The sequence below is a fragment of the Chaetodon auriga genome, chromosome 17 (genome assembly GCF_051107435.1).
Source record: "Chaetodon auriga isolate fChaAug3 chromosome 17, fChaAug3.hap1, whole genome shotgun sequence".
Classification (NCBI taxonomy): domain Eukaryota; kingdom Metazoa; phylum Chordata; class Actinopteri; order Chaetodontiformes; family Chaetodontidae; genus Chaetodon; species Chaetodon auriga.
Genome location: NC_135090.1, coordinates 3,924,719 through 3,944,128, shown reverse-complemented (window position 1 = coordinate 3,944,128; position 19,410 = coordinate 3,924,719). Strand labels below are relative to the sequence as shown.

General features: G+C 41.6%; 1 protein-coding gene across 1 annotated transcript in view; it reads left to right on the top strand.

Moving 5' to 3' along the window:
• The window catches only part of LOC143334893 (ubiquitin-conjugating enzyme E2 E2-like), a 66,727-nt gene that overhangs the window by 42,357 nt on the left and 4,960 nt on the right, over nucleotides 1-19,410 (top strand). The window contains exons 4-5 of the mRNA XM_076753859.1: nucleotides 9,886-10,018; nucleotides 16,215-16,362. Of these exons, the coding sequence (XP_076609974.1) occupies nucleotides 9,886-10,018; nucleotides 16,215-16,362 (281 nt within the window). The remainder of the gene's footprint in view (nucleotides 1-9,885; nucleotides 10,019-16,214; nucleotides 16,363-19,410) is intronic.

The following is a 19,410-nucleotide window of genomic DNA, read 5'->3' as shown; positions in this document are numbered from 1 at the left end:
ACAGTGAAATAGCAATGGTCCCCAACCTTTTTTGCGCCACGGACCACTTTCACGTAAAACAATGTTTTGATGGACCGGCATAGATTTGCGAGCTTGTCACCACATATTACGCAGAGCAGGCTTGGTGTGTGAGAATCACCTGAAGCGAAATACAGCTTTCGTTTTCCTGAGAAGTTGTAGGCTCTTTTTCTTTCTCATCATTTGGCCTTTTCCCCTTTCCAAAGAAGCTCTCCAAAGACGTTTGATTTTTACTCATTTTGCCAGCTTGTGGGCTTTTTTACTACCGTATCACATGACTGAGACGAGCGGTTTGACATGTGTACAGAGGCACAGGCAGATGCACCTGATTTTCAAAATAAAACTTCTTTCAGACTCTGATGATCAATAAAATATTTTTTGTGCAGTCTCTCATGTGGCCTGGTACCAAATGTTCAAATGGTGGTTAGGGACCGCTGATCTAGGGACATAACATTCACTATATACAGAAAATGAAAAGAACAACACTGTAAACTAAAAGCTGAATCAATTCCTCTCACAACCCACTGCCAATTAGGATGATGACAAGCATTCTAAGAAAGGGGAAAGGGTTTGTGCAGATGTATCTCTGTGCAGTCATCCCCAAATCCTTCACAGCCCCCCTGCTTTAAAGCTGTTAGTGCATGTGACTTGACAGAGATGGACAGTCAGGCCTCCTCTGTGTCACTCAGCCTCATTAGCTGAATTGATTAGCTAACGCAATCATTGATACACCCTCAGGGGAAAATGATAAATGGTGCCACTTTGAGCATAGAGGTCACAAAGTCCCTGATTATTCAGGAGACTGCCGCTCTAAGCTGAAATCAAGCGTAACTGTTGAAACCACTGCTCTTTTACCAAGGGTTTGACTACTCACTCTGTTTGTTAGTAATCAGCATTAGGAATCATTGGATTGTTGTGCTTAAGATGCCTGCAAGGCTTTTGGAAATCCTTTCCTGCAGCAGGGGTTTGACTGTTGTGTACAGAGCCCCCAGAGTCCAGAAATATAATATCTATGGTGCACAGATTAATATCTTGTGCACACAAGATATGCTTGTTGTGCACATTAGATAATAAGTTGTGTGCACATGTTACAGATCTACAGGGCTCTGTAGTTAAAGTGCTGGCAGCCAGTGTAGAATTGATTACTTTTCATGAAGTTTGCAGTCATTGAAACTAGGTTATATCCATGTTATAACATGTAAGCATGACTGACCGAACCAGATCAGACTTTTTATCTTCGACAAGAACTACCATTAAACTGATGGATCACTTTCATGTTCTCAATAACAAGCCACCGTGTTCAAACACAGACCAGAGATGAAGATTAGGAGAAAGCACAGTTTGTCCTTTGAAGATGTTAATCAATGGATGCCCTTTATCATCCCCTTCCATATGTATGCTTCTCGGTCCTGGTCCGTGGGCCTGCTGTGTGTCTGTCAGCCTGAGGAGAGTGAGGCTGAGGAGTGGGGGATGATGAAGCTGAGTACACTTGCTCATCAGTTTGTCCTTTTGCTCCTGTGTATTTAAGCGCTCTGTTTAAACTGCAAACTGTCTTGTTTGTGCTGCCCCCCTCCTCACTGTAAGCATCACTCTAGGTGTGTGTGTGCGTGCGTGTGTGTGTGTGTGTGTGTGTGTGTGTGTGTGTGTGTGTGTGTGTGTGTGTGTGTGGCAGTGGAATGCAGCTCTGCTGGTCTCAGACATTTTAAGAGTGTTTATTATTGTGGCTTCACAGAGCTGGAGTCTGTCCCAGAGGTCCATCCCAAAGCAGGACTGATCTGGCAAGGCTGCTTTCATTTTTTTTCTCCCTCTCTTTCTCTTTACTCTGCTTTTTGTAAAGCACTGATTGTATTTATCTGTCAGTGTAATTCTCAACATTTTTGTCAAAGAGTAAAGTAAGATTTGGGTTTCTATACTCCATACCAGGCCTGGAATTCCACAGTTGTGGGGGCAGCACCAGGTGGCCTGCAGTGGGTCAGTGCTAGGGCATCAAGGGCATAAGATAAAAACACAATTTTGATCATACAAACAGACGAATCCATTCCTAAAAACATGAATGCCTCTTTAAGTGTGATCAGATACCTACAGGTGTGTGACATGATGTCGAAGCTATTGAAAAAAACGCTGAATGTTGAAAAAAATATTCAAAAGATTGAATAAATAAAATCGATGAAGCACAAAAATCCAATAAAAAGAAGTGTGTCCTACTTGTCCAGTGTCGTAATACAATTCAGTATTTATTTGGAGTCACTGGGTCTCAGTGACATGGAAGCTACTGAAAAAACTGCAATTACTTTCCAATCAAATATGTTTCTAAAATATATTAATTACATATTAGCAATCAAAAGAGGTGTGCTACATGAGACCAATTTAGTGTCATTTGTTAATATAGACAAGTCAGTACAAAGGTACTGAAAATGACTTTTTTTTTTTTTTTGGTCTCTCAATCAGTCTCTAAGTGAAACCTCTGTGGTTGAGAGTGAGGGCTTGGAGGTGAGCGAACTCTTCTCTTACTGCCAGCATCTGTCAAGTACCGGTGCTCAAGAAGTAGGCTGCTGAACTTCAAGAACCAGTCCTATTTACTTTTCTAACTTAAACTAACCTTTGCCTTGTGAATACCAGCAGTTCATCGCTTACCTTGCAGAAACAGTGAATGTGTCATTCCCCATTGCCTCCACACTTGAGTGCCACGCGTAATGTGCACAGGCGCTTGTTGATTGCTTCAAAGCAGTTACTGATAATAGGGACAATAGTTTGGGTGCTTAAAAAAAGCTTTTGTGTTTTTGTAAGAATTTTCAATAAAGGCAGACTGCATTTGAGTTAGACAGGCAGGGAGAATCCTGGGAAAGAAAAAACAAAACAGGCAGAGAGCGGCATACGATTTTCAGAAGGCCACACAGAGGGGCCATGATGACCATGGTTGCTGGTGAAATTCCTGCCCTGCGCTACAGTGATGAAACTATAAACAGACTTCTACATTTTGGAGTGAAGCACTTAATGAGTGAAGACATGCAAAGCTCTTTGATGAGTTGTCATGTCAGTGTGCAGACTGATAGTGTGTTTGACTCGCAGCCGATGCTGATCGTTCCTCATGCTGCGTTCAAAGTGTTGATTCCTGCAGCAGTAGTCTTACACAGCAGCGGGATTTTCTGTGAGATTATGTGAGAGAAGTGAACACATTCAGAACACCCACAGTCATATTTTTAGGAATTCCGACATCAGTCGGTCTGCCATTGTCAAGACTGACATTGATGTTCCCCAGAGGATGAATCCTAATTGCTCTGATAATTCTCTGACTACAGTTGAATTGACATCTGCTACTCGTGTTGAAGATGGATTGGCACAAAATTTAGCACAAAACATTCTTTGTTCCCAAAAGCTGAATCTTTGGTCTACACTCAAGCGTGAATTATATCAAGTTTGGTTCAGATTAAAGGTGCCCTGTGGAGCTTTCTTGTAAACTAACAAAAGTTATGTGACTCAAATGTTGCCATTTACAAAGCTCATTGTTAAGTATTTGAAATTCAGCATTGTTTAGGTCTGTGTTGACTAGCTTGCAGTCATCTTCTCTGCTGCCTGTCTTGGTGCATTGCACAGCAGTCTCATATTGCCACCTCTACATTAGTAGAATAGTGTGAAACCACTGACAAGACTCACCCGCGTCCACAAGATATTCAAAACAGGGATCCACTTTCAAAAACTCAGACCGCTATTGGATGGATTGCATGAAATCTAGTCATGCTACCCAGACACAGAGTGAAGACTTTGTTGAGCCCTTCTCATCTTGCGCCATCATCAAGTACACTTTCTAATTTGTCCAATACTTTGGTTTTAGATCAAATGCCTGCAAAAGTAATAACATTCAGTCTTCATCAGTCTCTGTTGTACTTTTGCATTTTCTGCTAATTAGCAACTGTTAACATGCTAACACATTAAACTGAAGTGATCACGGTAAACACACCCGCTAAACATCAGCATGTTAAGTTTGTCATTATGAGATTGTTAGCATACCGATGTTAGCTTAAAGGTGCTGTGCCTAAGTTCAGCCTCACGGAGCTGCTAGCATGGCTGTAGACCCAACAGGCTCAACAAGTGGTTGATAATATTTTGATGAAATTATTTTTGTCATTAAAATCTGCAAAGGTATAAACTGCTGCCATTGTTAGACACCTAACAGACTTTTTAACCAAATGTATGATTCAGAAAATCAAAGGCTTGTTTTAGAAGTTGGAACCAGAAAGTTAAACTACAGCTGAAAGGTTCTTTGCTTTAAGATGCCTGTCCTGTTTTGATCTTGGCAGGTTTTTTGGCTAGAAACTTTGACACAGTCAGTCAGCATGAAAATTGTAATTTTATTCTGAAATTTTGAAGGTAAAATCATGTAACTGTTGTAAATATCATGAGTTGTGAGTCTCCTTACAGTGGTTGATGTGAAGGTTGTAAAATTATATACTGTTAACCAACTGTGCTTCTGAAGCATCTGCAAGAGCGGACTGTTAAACAGCCAAAAAAAAAAAGAAACACTTCGATTAACTCATCTAAAATTGAAGAACTTACAACATGTTGCGCTTCATCTTTTCACTTTGAAGTGAAGAAGATTCCCTGGCACATGTCAAGGATTCAAATAAAAACCAAAGTCTGCATGCTAATATGCGTTTATCAGAAAATACAAAAATGTGCTTTGGCCAGTTCTGTCGTAATCAGCAGCTTTTGTGTACACACCATCCCTTAAACATACATTTGAGCTTTTGTGGTATCATCACTAAGTCAGTAATCTGGAATCAGTAGTAGCCTCGAGGTGAGAGAAGGTTAACATATCAAATCCCCAAACATTTCATTAAATCCCCAAACTGGCTTGAAAGTGTGTGTGTGAAGAAACGTGAATGAGTTACGCTCTCTGCTCCCTAAACAACCATTGTGGAGGTGCCCTTGAGTGGGACATTGAGTCCCAGCTGCTGCTTCTGCAGCAGTACAAGGCAGTGATTGTGTCTGTCTGAATGTGTCTGAATGTGCAGCAGGGGGTTGCTGTGAAAAAGCACAGAGCTGACTTTTCTTTGCTAAATAAAGGTTTAAAAAGGTAATATGACATATTCAGAACCCTAGGTGACTTAGTATTTTGCTGTTTCTCTGTGATGTCCTAACAAGCTGTCACAGGAGATTATGGCTACTATCTCAGCTGCAACTGACAAACACCCACTCAGTTTAAGCATTAGTCACATTCAGCATTTCCGTGCTGAAGCGAGACTGCAGTATTTCTGTTCGCTTAGCTCTTCACTGTGGCCCTGGGCAAGGCAACACAGCAGTCTCAAACCTCTGCAGCCACCAGTGAAAGTGTGTGTGCGTGTGTGTGTGTCTCGGTGCATGCACGGGTGTGTGTTTGTGAATGTGTATACTCATGTTGTGTGGACTTAAGTCCGTTTACACAGTCACATTGTGGAGACTCGCCTTCCTTGTGGGGACACAATGCAAGTTCCTGTAATGTAAATCATTAAATACTTGGGTGAAGACACGAGTTAAGGTGAGTAAGGTTAGGTGTAAGTTAGTTAGGCTAGTGTAAAGGTTAGGCTTAAGCAAGTAGTGGTTATGGTTAGGGAAAGTCATAAAAGAAATGACTGTAAGTCCATGTAATGTCCCCAAAAGTGATGGAAATACAACTGTGTGTGTTTGTGCATGAGCATGCATGTGTGTGTATGTGTCACAGTCCAGCCCAGCACTTACCTGTGATTTATTTACCGTAAATAAGCCGGCACAGCAATTGGATCCTCCAGTAGCCCGTTACATGTATGTGTGTGTGACCTGCCTGAGTAAAAATAGTTTTCAGGAAGAGCTACAAAAGAGATGTGAGAGAGGAACAGTTGAAAGATCTGAGATGAGTCTGAGATGGTGGGGCTGGTTATCGAAGCAATGTTCTGAAGGTGTTGAGTGGCACAGCAGTCAATGGCAAGAGTCAGATATTGATTTTTAAAACTAGAACGATATACAGTATATATAAGACCTAAGACCTACCGAAAAGGGTGCAGCTATGAGTAGTTTATTCTGTATCCCTCAAATAGTTTAAGCAGGCCGTCACATCTCTGCAGTATAACTATAGAAAACTTTTTAGTCCATTAGTGTGAATTTGCCTTGTTGTTTCTGACCAATGATAACATCGTAATTTTAATCAGGTTTTTAATAGCTGAACCAAAACATGATTAGTGAATTAATCTCCATCCAACCCTGGTTCTGTTTATTAAATCTTTAATTAGACCGATAGTTTGTTGAATAATGCTGCACAGCAAAGAGGAAATTGTACGTGAAGGATTCCATCACCAAACAAATGACAGCAAAGTCAGGCCAGGACAGTTTGTAGTCCTCAAACCCAAAAGCGTTTAATCCGTTATTTTCCATTATGGGTTCCTTTTCTATGCTGTACATATTTCATGCATCTGCATTTGAATATTTCCTGGATTGGGGTTACCCAAAGGCAGGTGGAAATACAAACTGCTTTCAATGCGGCCGATCAGAGACGCATCTGACTACTAAACCAAGCTATAAATATTTCCTTTTTAGTGTGATGGGGTGGAGCACAGCATGCTTCCGGCTATGGAAATGTTTACGTATTTGTAATTTTTTTTTGCAAAACAAAGCGTCTTTCCTTTGTGGGGTTTTAGAATAAATAATTCAGTGCAGAAGGGACAGTCTACCGTTTGTCGTTGATGTGGATGTTTTATTTTGGCTTGGTCAGTACCAGGCTGAATAAAGACTTCACAATTGCAAGGGAGCTAAAGGATACAGAAACGGCCTCATCTTAATTATAGTGCTCCTCTAGCGGGTGCTGTTAGTGCTCTCCGGCTCATTATTAATGGCTTACAGTTTGGAAATTGACACCGTGGGAAATAGCCGGGTCCATCATCGTCATTCAGCCTTCATTATGAACAGCACTCTTTTTCCTTTGGCTCGAGTTTTGGTATATTTGAAGCAAATCCCAGATTCTAAATGAGAACTTCCCAGCCTTTGAGCATAAAGACAGGTAAGTTGCCTTTGACACATAAGAGAGCATACACAGAGATGAACCTTGAAGGTCTGTGTCCTCCATCATTCTAACAGGCCGAGGCATGTGTTGAAAATACAGATCCTTCTCTGCTGGATCCCAAATCTGTTCTCCTGTCAGAGCGGGTTGTACCAGGCTGCATGAACAGAAAAAAGAGGCGGTGCTGGCAGGCATCTAAACATTTCCAGATGCTGCAGACTGAACTGTGGGAACTCAGTGGAGAGAAAAATCAGTGGTTGTCCAACCTTAGAGGCCTAGAGGGCGATTTTAAATGTCTACCTTGGAATAGGATTTGACTTATAACGATGTTTTCAAGGCTGACTGTGGTCATTTGTGGATTGAGCTTACCAACAGTCGCTCTACGTGCTGATATTCATTAAAATGTACCAGGCTCATGGAGCAAACTTGATTTGGTTGGTTATCCATATAGAGTGTGCTAAGCATAATAAGTGGAAATTATAAAAGCAATAATCAATTTAATAAAACAAAAGAGGAATGCTGAAACACAGTGAAGATAAAACTGTAATCAGATAGGATATATATACTTTTATGACAAAAAGTCCAAATCATACAAGTAAGTTTAACAGAATCAACAATTCTAACATAATATCACCAGCCTATTATCATTAGGGGCTGGGATTGTAAAAGCTTTGCTCCCTTTTGATTTGAGTTTAATCTAACGGATTAAGTAGAAGGCGACAATGACCAGAGACATAAAGGATACTTTGGTCTGAACATTTCAGCAACATGATCTGAGGCTTTGCCGTGTGATTCTTTTTGAATAATTAAACCTATTTTAAAATCAATTCTAAAACTATAACTGGGAACCAGTGTAATGAAGCTAAATCGGAGTGATGTGAGCGGGACATTTGGTAGTTGTTAGAAGTTTGGTAGCAGTGTTTCGAATGTGCAGAAGCTGTTAAATAATGAGATAAGTGAATTATAGCAGTCTAAGTGACTTCTCGCCTTGCTGCAGGTGTACCCCAGGACAATGTGACATCACTGTTCTGGGAACACACCTAGCTAGACTTAAAACTTTTAACAGACAGAGCAGTGAAATACTTTTTTTCTGGATTTCATTAAGAGTTTTGACAGCAGGAGTTGAAATAATTGTTAATATCCAAGTTTTGTTGACAGTCAGTTGTAGGAGGATTCAGTTTATCCAATTTTAATATCAAAGAAAGTCAAAGAGTAATCTCAAATCCATATTGTTAGGATTGAAAGAAAGGCACAGCTGGGAGTCATCTAAAAATAAATGTTAGACAGTGTTGTACCGGCTGATGATGTGACTCATTGTAATTTATAAATAGAAAACAATATAGAATCAAGTATAGAGCCTTGGGGAACTCCACCAGACACCAGGAATAATTTCTAATTGTGACAGAAAACTTGAGCAGAACCACTGACAACCTCTGTTTCAGCCTATCAGTTATGATATTATGGTCTGCAGTGTCAGTCTCAGAAGTCTCAGTGTTTTGATAATTGGGGAAAGGCAGATTGAAATTTCTCAGATTGATTGCTTGCTAGCAAGCTGTTCCAGAACCACTTTTTCCACGATTTTGGACACAGTAGGCAGTTTAGAGATGGTCTGTAAATGCGTTGAAGCTCTTGTAATAATTAAAGATCAATATTGTGGTTTAACCTAATCTCACATTGCTGATCTACAACCATTGGACTTTAAAAATCAGTTTAACACACAAAAATAGATTTCTCCACCGAGTCATATCAGGCCATCTCCTCACGCCAAGCGGAGCGATTTATTGGCCCTCTTTGTCCCCCATCGGTCCCAGCGCACTATCACTCTCTGGACTATTTTTATCCATCCAGGAGAACATGTCAGCATCCTCTCCCCAGCCCGCTCCCATAATTCCTCTCTGTGTCCAAACACACGCTGACAAGAAATAGGTCTGCAGAGGCCCGGTGCTTTACAACAGGCTGCTGTTTCACATGAACAACTCCACTCACACTCTCATCTTACATTTATGTGCCTCACACATGCCCCCCCCACCCCTCTCTCTCTCTCTCTCTCTCTCTCTCTCTCTCTCTCTCTCTCTCTCTCTCTCTCTCTCTCTCTCTCTCACCCTCTCTCTGTCTCACCCCACACCCCCCTCTCTCTCACCCTCTCTCTGTCTCTCTCTCTCGCTCTGGCTTTCTCTCTGTGTGTAAATGATGAAAGTAAAAGTAATACAAGAAACCGACAGGGGCATCTGGCCTAATTCCAATAGAAAATAGAATTGGATTAGTGCCTCTCTTCTTGCAGCTGTGTGTGTGTGTGTGTGTGTGTGTGTGTGTGTGTGTGTGCTGAGAATCAAGACAACAATGGAGCCCTGCAGCAGCCAGCTGCCCAACGGTGTAGCTCTGATGAACAGTGAGGAAACAGAGCTGCTGCTGCTGCTCAACACCTTCCTGTTGGTGCGTGTGTGTGCGCACGTGCGTGCTTGTGTGTGTGTGTGTGTGTGTGTGTGTGTGTGTGTGTGTGTGTGTGTGTGTGTGTCTATGTGTAGGTTTGTTAGTGTGTGTTTCATGCTTGCTTGCGCATCCCAGACAGATCATTTCTACACATGACACTGATCATATTCATTTTTCTGGCTTACAGATGTAGTCTTTGTTATATATACTGGAGCAATATGGCTTAATCTTCAAATGGATAAGAACTTCAAATAATAGCTTTGTGCAGCTGATTTAAAAGCTGATAATCACTCACTTTATTTATTCACTCCCTTGCTGCTGCAGAGAGAATTGAGTTACACTATTAGACCATATTTTCCTCTCAAAATGCCTGCTGGTAGATTAAATTGCTCCCTTTTTCTTCTTTCTGGTCTTTATTTTCATAAATGCAGCGCTGGTCCTAAAGGAGACAATATCTATGAGTGGAGGTCGACCATCCTGGGCCCTCCAGGCTCCGTGTACGAGGGAGGAGTGTTTTTCCTGGACATCGCCTTCACACCAGACTACCCCTTCAAGCCACCCAAGGTGAGTGGTGCCCTGCAGCTATGCAGCACAGCCCCTGCTCCTTCACCCGGAGCTTTGAACAATGTCACCATTGTCCCAGCAGGCTGTCAGCTTTTCACGCTGTTGTCCAACAACAATGACTTGTTTAAAGCTTTTTCACCTACAGCACATTGACAAAATAATGGGTAACGCAACACAGAGAACTAAGGCTGGTCGGAAAGCAAATAATGGGCCTATACTTTTTGTACTATTTTCGAAACATTTCTGCTAGTAATATTGGCTGACACGACCAGTTCTTGGAAAGAAAAAAGTAGCTGATTTGTGGATTGAATACATTGGCTATCTGTCGATCTATCTGTCTATCTCTCTATCTATCTATCTATTCCCCTAAGTGTTCGCTAAGGAACATCACTTCAATGTAATCATATATTTTCGCTGTTTGTCTCTAAACCCAGGCAGGCTTTAAAAGGAAATCACGGTTCTGCAGTTGCGAGCACATGAAACGGTTAACTATGTCAAGTGAGCACAAACATCAGGAAATGAGGCATCTCTATTCAAACAGCCAAAGTTAGAGAATAACAGCAACATTTAATGCAGAGAGTCAGTCTTTTGTAGTCTGTATAGGTTGGTATAAACAGGTGAGCAAGGCTTTTTTACTAACCTTGTGATAAAACACCTGTAATCATGGTAACGATTCATATCAAAGATGGCTTGAAACACAAAATCAAAAATGAAATGCATGATGAAAATGTGACCAGTATATTTTTAGTTCATTCACCAAAACTGATATGTGTTGTTAACAGGCTAAGACAAAAAATAAATCTAAAAACTTTACAGTGCCAACATATTTCCAAAAAAGTCTCAGTAATCTCCTAAAACATCTGGTCACTGTACTTTTTAACAAATGTTACTCCAACAGGAGAAAACAGCACTGTTGTTGGGGACTATTTTCAGGTGCAGATGAATCCATATTTGGAGAATTTGGGGAAGCAGGAGTGTGTGTGTGTGTGTGTGTGTGTGTGTGTGTGTGTGTGTGTGTGTGTGTGTGTCCATGAAGGAACTTGTCACCCAGTGTAACAATGCAGCTCATTGCTGTGTTTTTAATAGTTTTTGGACAACAATGGAGCTCTGTGGCACAGAGGAAGAAGCCATATCAGGCTTTGATGCACACACAGTACTTGTTAGTTGGAGACATTCGTTGTTAGTTTTGGGCTGCACGTGGTGTTTGTTGACAATAAGAAAATGTAGAATATCACAGACTCGAAGTTAATTTTGCTGTTAGTGCTGCTTCACATTTACAGAAACTGTGGAAGGCTTTACTTTGACTGTTAACCTTTTGATACATGGATGGGTCCGACGGGTTAAACATTTCCCTCCTTATCACCAGCCTTATCCTTAACTGTTTCTTGTCGTTGTGTCTCCTTCTGATATGCATGCTGCTAGAATTTGGCTTCCCTCCAGTCAGGCTGTGGGTTTGTGGGATATGCGTGTGTTCTGCTGATGCAAGTGTGTGTCAGTATTTACACAGTAGACTGGCTGACAGCGGTTGCAACCTCCCTCGGTTTGAGTCGTGCTTGTGTTTTTGCCCTGGGTTTTGGTTTCAAGTCTGGAAATACTCACTTGCTAACCTCTGTCTGATATTTAGAGACATGTGTTGTAAAAACAAATAGAAAAAAGTAAACAGGAAAATGATTTAGGGTATCTACCTTATTTATCCAGTTTAAATATGGACCATTCAGTATGGAGAGGGATTTGGCTTGCTTTGGTGCCTGGTTGCGAAGTGAAAGTTGTTGAGCAGCAATAGTATAGAATTTGCGTTATGAAACACATCATATGCAAAGATCATCCTGAGGATAAAGATGGTCATAACAAATATAAGGATTCACCCTCTAGGGACCATGAACGGTAAATTAAACAAAAATCAATCCATCATTGGATTCCATTCCATCAAAAAAAAAAGGTCTTCATGGATCACAGTGTAGGAAACATGAATATTCCCAGAAGACTTCAGGGTAGTCTGTCCAGTAGTTGTGGAGATGTTTTGTTTGTCTTTTTTGGTTCAGTTCCAGGAAGTGATTTAACCTGCAGAAAAACAGATGCTTGAAACCAATTAAACTGAAACAGGCACCAAAGAGACAAAAACAGATTTCTTTCTGTGACTACCTTCTTTTAAGAGAGAGTGGTGCCCTATTTTCAACACCTCTTATCATAACGAGGCCATTTTCAGCAGTTTACGTCACATACAGTATGTGACGTAAACTGCTGAAAATGGCCTGTTTGTGTTTACTTTCTGAACTGTGAAATGTGGTTGGTGGTGCTGGGTATCAAACCTCTAAAATCTTTGGGTGCAGACCTAATTTTACTCATTCATATTTCTGTTCCTTGTCTAAATCAGAATTTTGGGAATTTTAGGCTATTTGAGTAAAGATTTTGTATGGCTGGTTTGTATTGAGACACAATTATACACTGATGCGTTTAGAGGTTTGGCTTATTTTGCGAATATAGGCCTTTTTCTACAGTTATTTTTTATATATTCATCAGTCTGACGTATTGAAAAAAGTTTTGCTTTCAGCACTGAAAATCAGGTTCTACATCAGCAATGGTTTTAAACACCTTTCAAACAATACAAGGACTGAGTATTTATTAGAAAATGTTCAACACTGTTACCACCACAGTACCTGAGTTACTAACAAATGGTACTTTCTTCATTGAGAGTGAAGGTTCATTTTTCACCTTGGAAACTGTAATTTGACCAGACAGTCTTCACTCAATGTCTCCTACGACCTACCTAAACATTTCAAATGTTAAATGTGCTCTTAACAAAAGCAGCCATGCAAGTGTTTTGCCAGTTTTTGTAAAAAGCAGCAACAGTCTGATCACAGATTACTGATCTGACAAGACAGCTCTCAGTATTCTTTTGAATGCTTGGTGGTACATGACACATTTTGATTGGTATCAAAACAGTAATTACACTATGACCCAGCCCTACATTTATCAAATACAGTTTGCGGTAGAAAACATAAACGTGGGCTGTGTATAAAACTTCAGAAATCCCTTTCACAGAAATCATGAAAAAGATACAAAACTTGTGTGATTGGCTTCCTGATGCTTTCTTAGTAACGGGTTGGCCTATGTCTCCCATGCAGCCTATTACACTGCATCCACAATGATAATTTAAGCAAATGATAAGGTTGGCTGTGAGTCACTAAAGGGACGCATACGTGGTTATCATATCCCTGACACATTCAAGTTTGCAGAGAAACATTCCAGTTCCTTGTTGTAAGGTATCAAAGGGCTTAGTATCAGTTCATGTAGCTGTTCTATTGCACCAGCGTCCATAACTCTGATGAACAGAGTGCAAACCAGATACTCAGTACAAATGGGAACTGCAAGTGCACAGTTTGGAAGAAAAACACTGACTTTGCTTTGTACAACTGTAGACTGAATAAAACCTAAACTGTTGTGGATTTGATGTGGATTGATAGGCCATTTCATGCTGAAAACACTTTACAACAGATCCAATTGATTGTGAATTTTGTTATAGCTTTGAGTATTTGATCTGTAGCCTGGTGCAAAACAGAACTCCCAAAGAGAAGCAATGTCCCCCTCATTCTATCCTGAGCAGCTAAAACTGCCTCCATCCTGGCAGTCCATGCTGAGGGAGACATGGAGCTCGAGTGAAGTCTTGGCCTCCTGCTGCCGTGTTTTTCCAGTCTGGCTGTGAGCTGTGCCATCTAGCAGCTCACCGGCTCACAGCCACCAATCCAACAGCTGCAGCTGCTCACTACACCGGCTCACTCACTAATGTTAGGATGATAATGCCAGTTAAGGCTGACACTGATACTCTTAGATAGAGGTTGAGGGTGGCAAGGACATGCCTCAGCATTTGTATTTTGATCCAACGGTAGTCCATTCCAGGACCTGTTGAGCAGAGCTGCCAATGACGGGCTGGGAGATTAGAGTCTAACTGACTAACGTTATCCCCCTCTATCAACTCTAATTTCCTCATGGCTTTAAACTAAATTCCACCGCACACTTTATCTTCCTCAGCACGATGCCACTCTCATTTTCAAACTTGTGAAATAGACTGTTTAATGCGCCATGAAGCGCCATAAAGTGAAGCTTAGACTTTCAGATGATCAGCCATTCGCATTCCCTCCTTTAAACCAAACCTCTCTATTCGTCTCATTGAAAATATGTCCTGACTGCCTTCTCATGAAACTATCAATCAGTTCCATTTCCCAAAATGTTAAATGTGGACATTGTAAATGAGCAGAACTGAGGTAATGATAGAGGAACATGCTCCACATCACAGCTTAGCCAAATGTGTTCACGTGTGGAAGGACTTGAATGACCCTAGGGTTGGGTGATATGATGACTGAAGTAGTGATGCTGGTGATTTGTGTCTGCTGCGCGTATAGATGGGCAATAGTTTGCCTCAAAAGTCCATCTAAAACGCTGATCCAAATTAAGATATTATGACAACAACTGGCCAGATTGACAAGCTATTTTGTTGTGGATATTCATGTTTATGAAAAGGTGACTTTAAAATGACTTTAGTGACCCCTTGACTTCTCAAAGTCCAACATGGGGCCTTTAGATTTAGATAAGATTTACTGTAACTGCTCCCCAGAGGAAGAGACCCTTTCATCTTGGTGACTCTCCTCCAGCATTTCCCTTAATCCAAATTGGTTCCACTTTTAACAAAATATCTTGAAATGGATTGACATGACATTTGCTTTAGATATTCATGTTGAGGTATTTGTAGAAACACATATTGTACATGAACGTGTTGATCAGAATGAGAGTTGTTGTTGCCATGCAAAATGAGGATGTAGAGGTTGGGTTTAGAGGCTGAGGGATGAATCCATAATACAGAGGGGATGTAGGATTAGGCCCATAGCTTTTGTTACACAGAGGCAGCATCATAATCTATTACCATCAGCCATGATGGGATTACAGGCTGTTAATGAGACCACACAGGCTGGCCAAGGATCTTTTTCATGGCTGCTGGGCTGCCAGCATTAGCCTGCCACCGCTAACCCATCTCAGCAGAGGTATCAGAACAGAAGAGGAGCGAGTCAAGCGTGAGACCTGCCCTCAACCAATCACCATTAATCACCATGTGTCTGCCTTTTCATGTCACATCTCCTGAAATCCCTTCATGTTATGGAAAGTGTCCTGTTTATATCTCTGTCTCAGTAATACCAGCGTGGAATGCGAGGAAGGGAGGGCTGGGCTCGCACACAAGGGTTGTTTATTTCTCATAAGAAGGAGATGTGAAGGGAGGAATGGAGACTTAATGAGAGGATAAAAGAGGGAGGAAGGGAAGGAAATAAACAAGGGCAAGCTGCAGTCACAAAGCAAGCAGAAGAGCGACACAGAGCACACGCATGCCTGGACTACCTGTCCTGGTCAGCAGCCTTGGTCTTAAAGGTAGCAGAGGGGTCAAAGGTCATTCCTTAATGATGTTGTGCTCCTTGTGCTGATGTTCGGCTCCGCTGTCCTCACTTCATAGTTGACTGAGTCAGATCCACAGGGACTGTCAGCATCACCTTCACACTGAATAGACACAGATACAGCAGCAGCGGTTTTTCAGTCTGCAGCCCTTTTCAGTGATCCTCTTCCACTGTATTGACCTGTGCATTAATGGAGAATAGCCTTCAGGTGCTCAGATGGAGTTGAGATAAGGTAGCTGTTTATTAATGCATTAGTATACTGGCAGACATCCATTACAGTCCCGTTTGAACCTTGGAAATCAATCAGAATGCGCATGATTTTTTCACAGGCAGCCTGAAAGGCTTCGTGTGTTTGTATCCTTTCCTGAAACAGTGAATTGATTAGTCAGTCGACAGAAAGTCTATGTTTGCTAATGAATTGATTGTTTTGGTCATTCGTGAGGGAAAACCGTTTGTTTGTGGTCTTACAAGAGCTGGAAGTGACTGTCATAGACAATCATGGGATATATGTGCATCTGTCACATTAATCCCATGACTGTCATAACATTAAGTGGCCTCATCCTCCACCAGATTTAAAGCTACAATAAGTAATCAATATTTTTATATGAACAATGGATCGAATGACTCGCAGAGGAGCGTAGCTGTTAGAATAACAATCCTTTATTAAGACGCCATGGTCATGCAACTTGAAACCAAAATGATTATGGCCGTCTTCTGGAAATCAATATTGCTCTAACCGTCTGATTGTCCGTGTCCAGGTGACGTTCCGTACGAGGATCTACCACTGCAACATCAACAGTCAGGGGGTGATCTGTCTGGACATCCTGAAGGACAACTGGAGTCCTGCCCTCACCATCTCCAAGGTCCTACTGTCCATCTGCTCCCTGCTCACTGACTGCAACCCTGGTGAGACACACACACACACACACACACACACACACACACACACACACACACACACTTCTCCTTGACATATCTCCCCCTAATTTTAGCTGTGACAGGTTGACTGACGTGTCCATTCTGTGTGGATAATGTACATAGAAGTGTGTCACTTTGAGGCTTGAGTCATGCTCTTTGTAGCGCAGCAGCAGCAGCAGCAGCAGTCGTGTGAGAGGACAGACAGGCATGTTCCTGTGATGGATGCATTGCTGCTTTTCAAACAGGATCGGTAACATTGCTCTATCTGTCGAAGTAACAGCCTCTGGGATTTCAGAAAAGAGTGTCCATTCCATAAATGTTCCATAATGGATTTATTCAGACGTGAATAATGGATCATTACAGAAAGAGCCAAAAATGCTCATGAGATTTGGTAGCTTTGGATTTTTGCCACGTATTTCACACAGTGTGCCAGTGTCCAAGTGTAGTTTTAAAGGATGTTAGGTTGTGACCCTGCATGCAGTGTGTGAATTCTTTGCTGGTTATTCATACTGTAAGCAGTCGGTATGATGGAAAGTTGAAAATATAAAGCTGCTTCTTTATTCATTTAAATAGTGAACATTGGGCTGAAAAGCAGTGTTTTAAATCCATGAGGTACTGTAGCCTTTAATGTGAAGAGTTAATCAGCTGGGTTGACATATTGGCACTTATTAGCTTACAGCCTTTAGATCAGAGTTGGCACATATGTTGAAAAATTCCAGAGACATGTTTGAGGGTTATAAAAAGTCTCTCTCAGCACAAGTCTGGGTCACTTTTCTTTTTTCTTTTTTCTTTTTTTTTAGACTAAATGTGAACACACAGTACTTAATTTCTACTGCTGTGGTTCTCTTAACAAAAGACATCGTTTGATGACATCATGATGTGTGGGATCATGGGAGATGTTGTTATGGATTTCTTTGTCTTTCAATTAGGGTTATCACAATAGGCCAAAAATGACCATTGGAGCATCTATTTTTCCACATTACGTCCATAAGAAGGCAAAACAATACGAGAGACATACTGCTTGTATATTATTTCAACGTAAATGTCTTTTAAAAGATGTGCATACCTACACATTACAAAATAAACAAATAAAATAATGTCCGATGCCATTTTGTGGAATTATTCGCTTGTATCCGCTTGATCTTGGAAGATCTCAATGTCCCAGTCAAATGGGAGGAATTCTGGTCAAACACTAATCTGTGATTAAGGACCCTATTTTACCATGGTTCTGTGCCTAAGCGACGAACAGAGAAAATCATTTTTCAAACTGTTGCAGCGCTGAGTGAGAGCGCTGCAGCCGTCAGTCACCAAACACGCTGCAATTGAATCCCTCCAGGCGTCTGTGCGCCGTCAGTGTACGTCCACTGAAAGTGTTTGTTTTTGCCACAGGCTCAGATTGTTATTGTAAGTGTCTGACATTATGAAGAGGATCCCTGCAGAGACAGAGCTTTTTGTCAAAGAGTAAGATCCTTTTTGTTTAACCAGAAGCAGCTGTTTCCATTCCTCTCACCAAGGACACCAGAATCCATTCACAGAAACTTTATTATCATCATATTTTTGAATTCTCAAATACTGGCATCAGTATCAGCCCCAAAAATCCAGGCTTGGTTGGTTGGGCATAGTGACAGCATTGGCAGTATTACATTACTTGGTCCGATACTGTAAAATAATCACCCTGAGTTTCATGGACACGTGACACAGGGGCTTCTTAAAACATGAGACGTACATGTAACGTTGCCAGCACATGTAGGTGATGAAGCTGATGCATGTCTGAAATTCATGGAGCACCACACAGACCAAGTGGAGGGCCTGTGTCTGCTTCAAAGGTCGCACAATGTGTCATCAGATAGTCTTTGTGGTGCTGATGCATTGAATTTTACTGGGGATAACAGCTCACACTTCAGAACAGCCTCTGCTTGTGTGTTTGTGCTGTTGCAAATGAAACAAGGGTTCCAGACGCTGTTAGCACTGCATCACACTGAGGCCTTTTCAAAGTAAGAGATAACACTCTCCTCTCCAATAACCATTGCTGTCTCAGTGTGAATGCTTCACCATTGTGAGCGTGAGAAGCAGAAAAATGATTGGAGCATTTTCACACATTTGCATGCATCCTCTTACAGTATTGTGTCAAACAGTTGGCCAGGGTATTCCTGCTCCCGCCATTGCAGATTAATCAATATTTAACCAGGACTGGCTGGCTAAACACAACTCTATAAACAGCTGACACCATTCAAAGAGAAGATGTCAACATTTTTAAAGCTAATTAGATCCATTATAGCCCAGTTTACCAGCAGAGCAAAGGCATGGTAGGAACGGGGAATTCAATCTGTCTTTTATGGACCAGTTAAACCTGTTGTTTCCTTGTTCAACTGGTCCTCGGTTACCAGTTCGGTTAATGCGTGTTGGTACGAAGTATTGAATTGAGCAGGCAGAGGGGATAAAAGCATCTGTTGTAAAAATCTGTCCAATATCATAGCAATATGGTTCAGAGTGAAAGAACTGGGAGAAATGTGCCAGACGAAGAAAAGAAGGGAAAGAGGACTTAAAAGGGCAGAGAATGACAGGTGATTTCAGATGTGACTTGTGGAGAATGAGATGGCAACAGAAAAGAGGGAGGGGGACTGTGATGATGGCTTGTGTCCTCTCTGCAGGGATTGCTCTTTCATAAACCTGGCAGCGGAGATTCTCCCTCCGTGGGCGAAAATGAGAATAGCTTTTCCTCTCCTCCTCCTCCTCCTCCTCCTCAACATTTTCAGATGTTGGCGAGATGAAATGAGCCGATTCCTTTAAAGTACGACACAAAAGAGACTCGATCGACGCCCCGTCCCCGCCAAAAAGGAACCCCGTCACCCCTCCTCCCTGTTACCCACGCACTTTCTATCCCTCTTTCTGCCTCTTGCTTCATCAAAATCAGTCCGCTCTCTACTCTTCTCACCACTTGCCTAAGTTTTTTAAACCCAGCCTCAAGTGCTGAATGTGGGCCCTGGATCTGAAATACCCTAAAAATATCTCTCCTTCCCTCTCCACCGCCTTCCA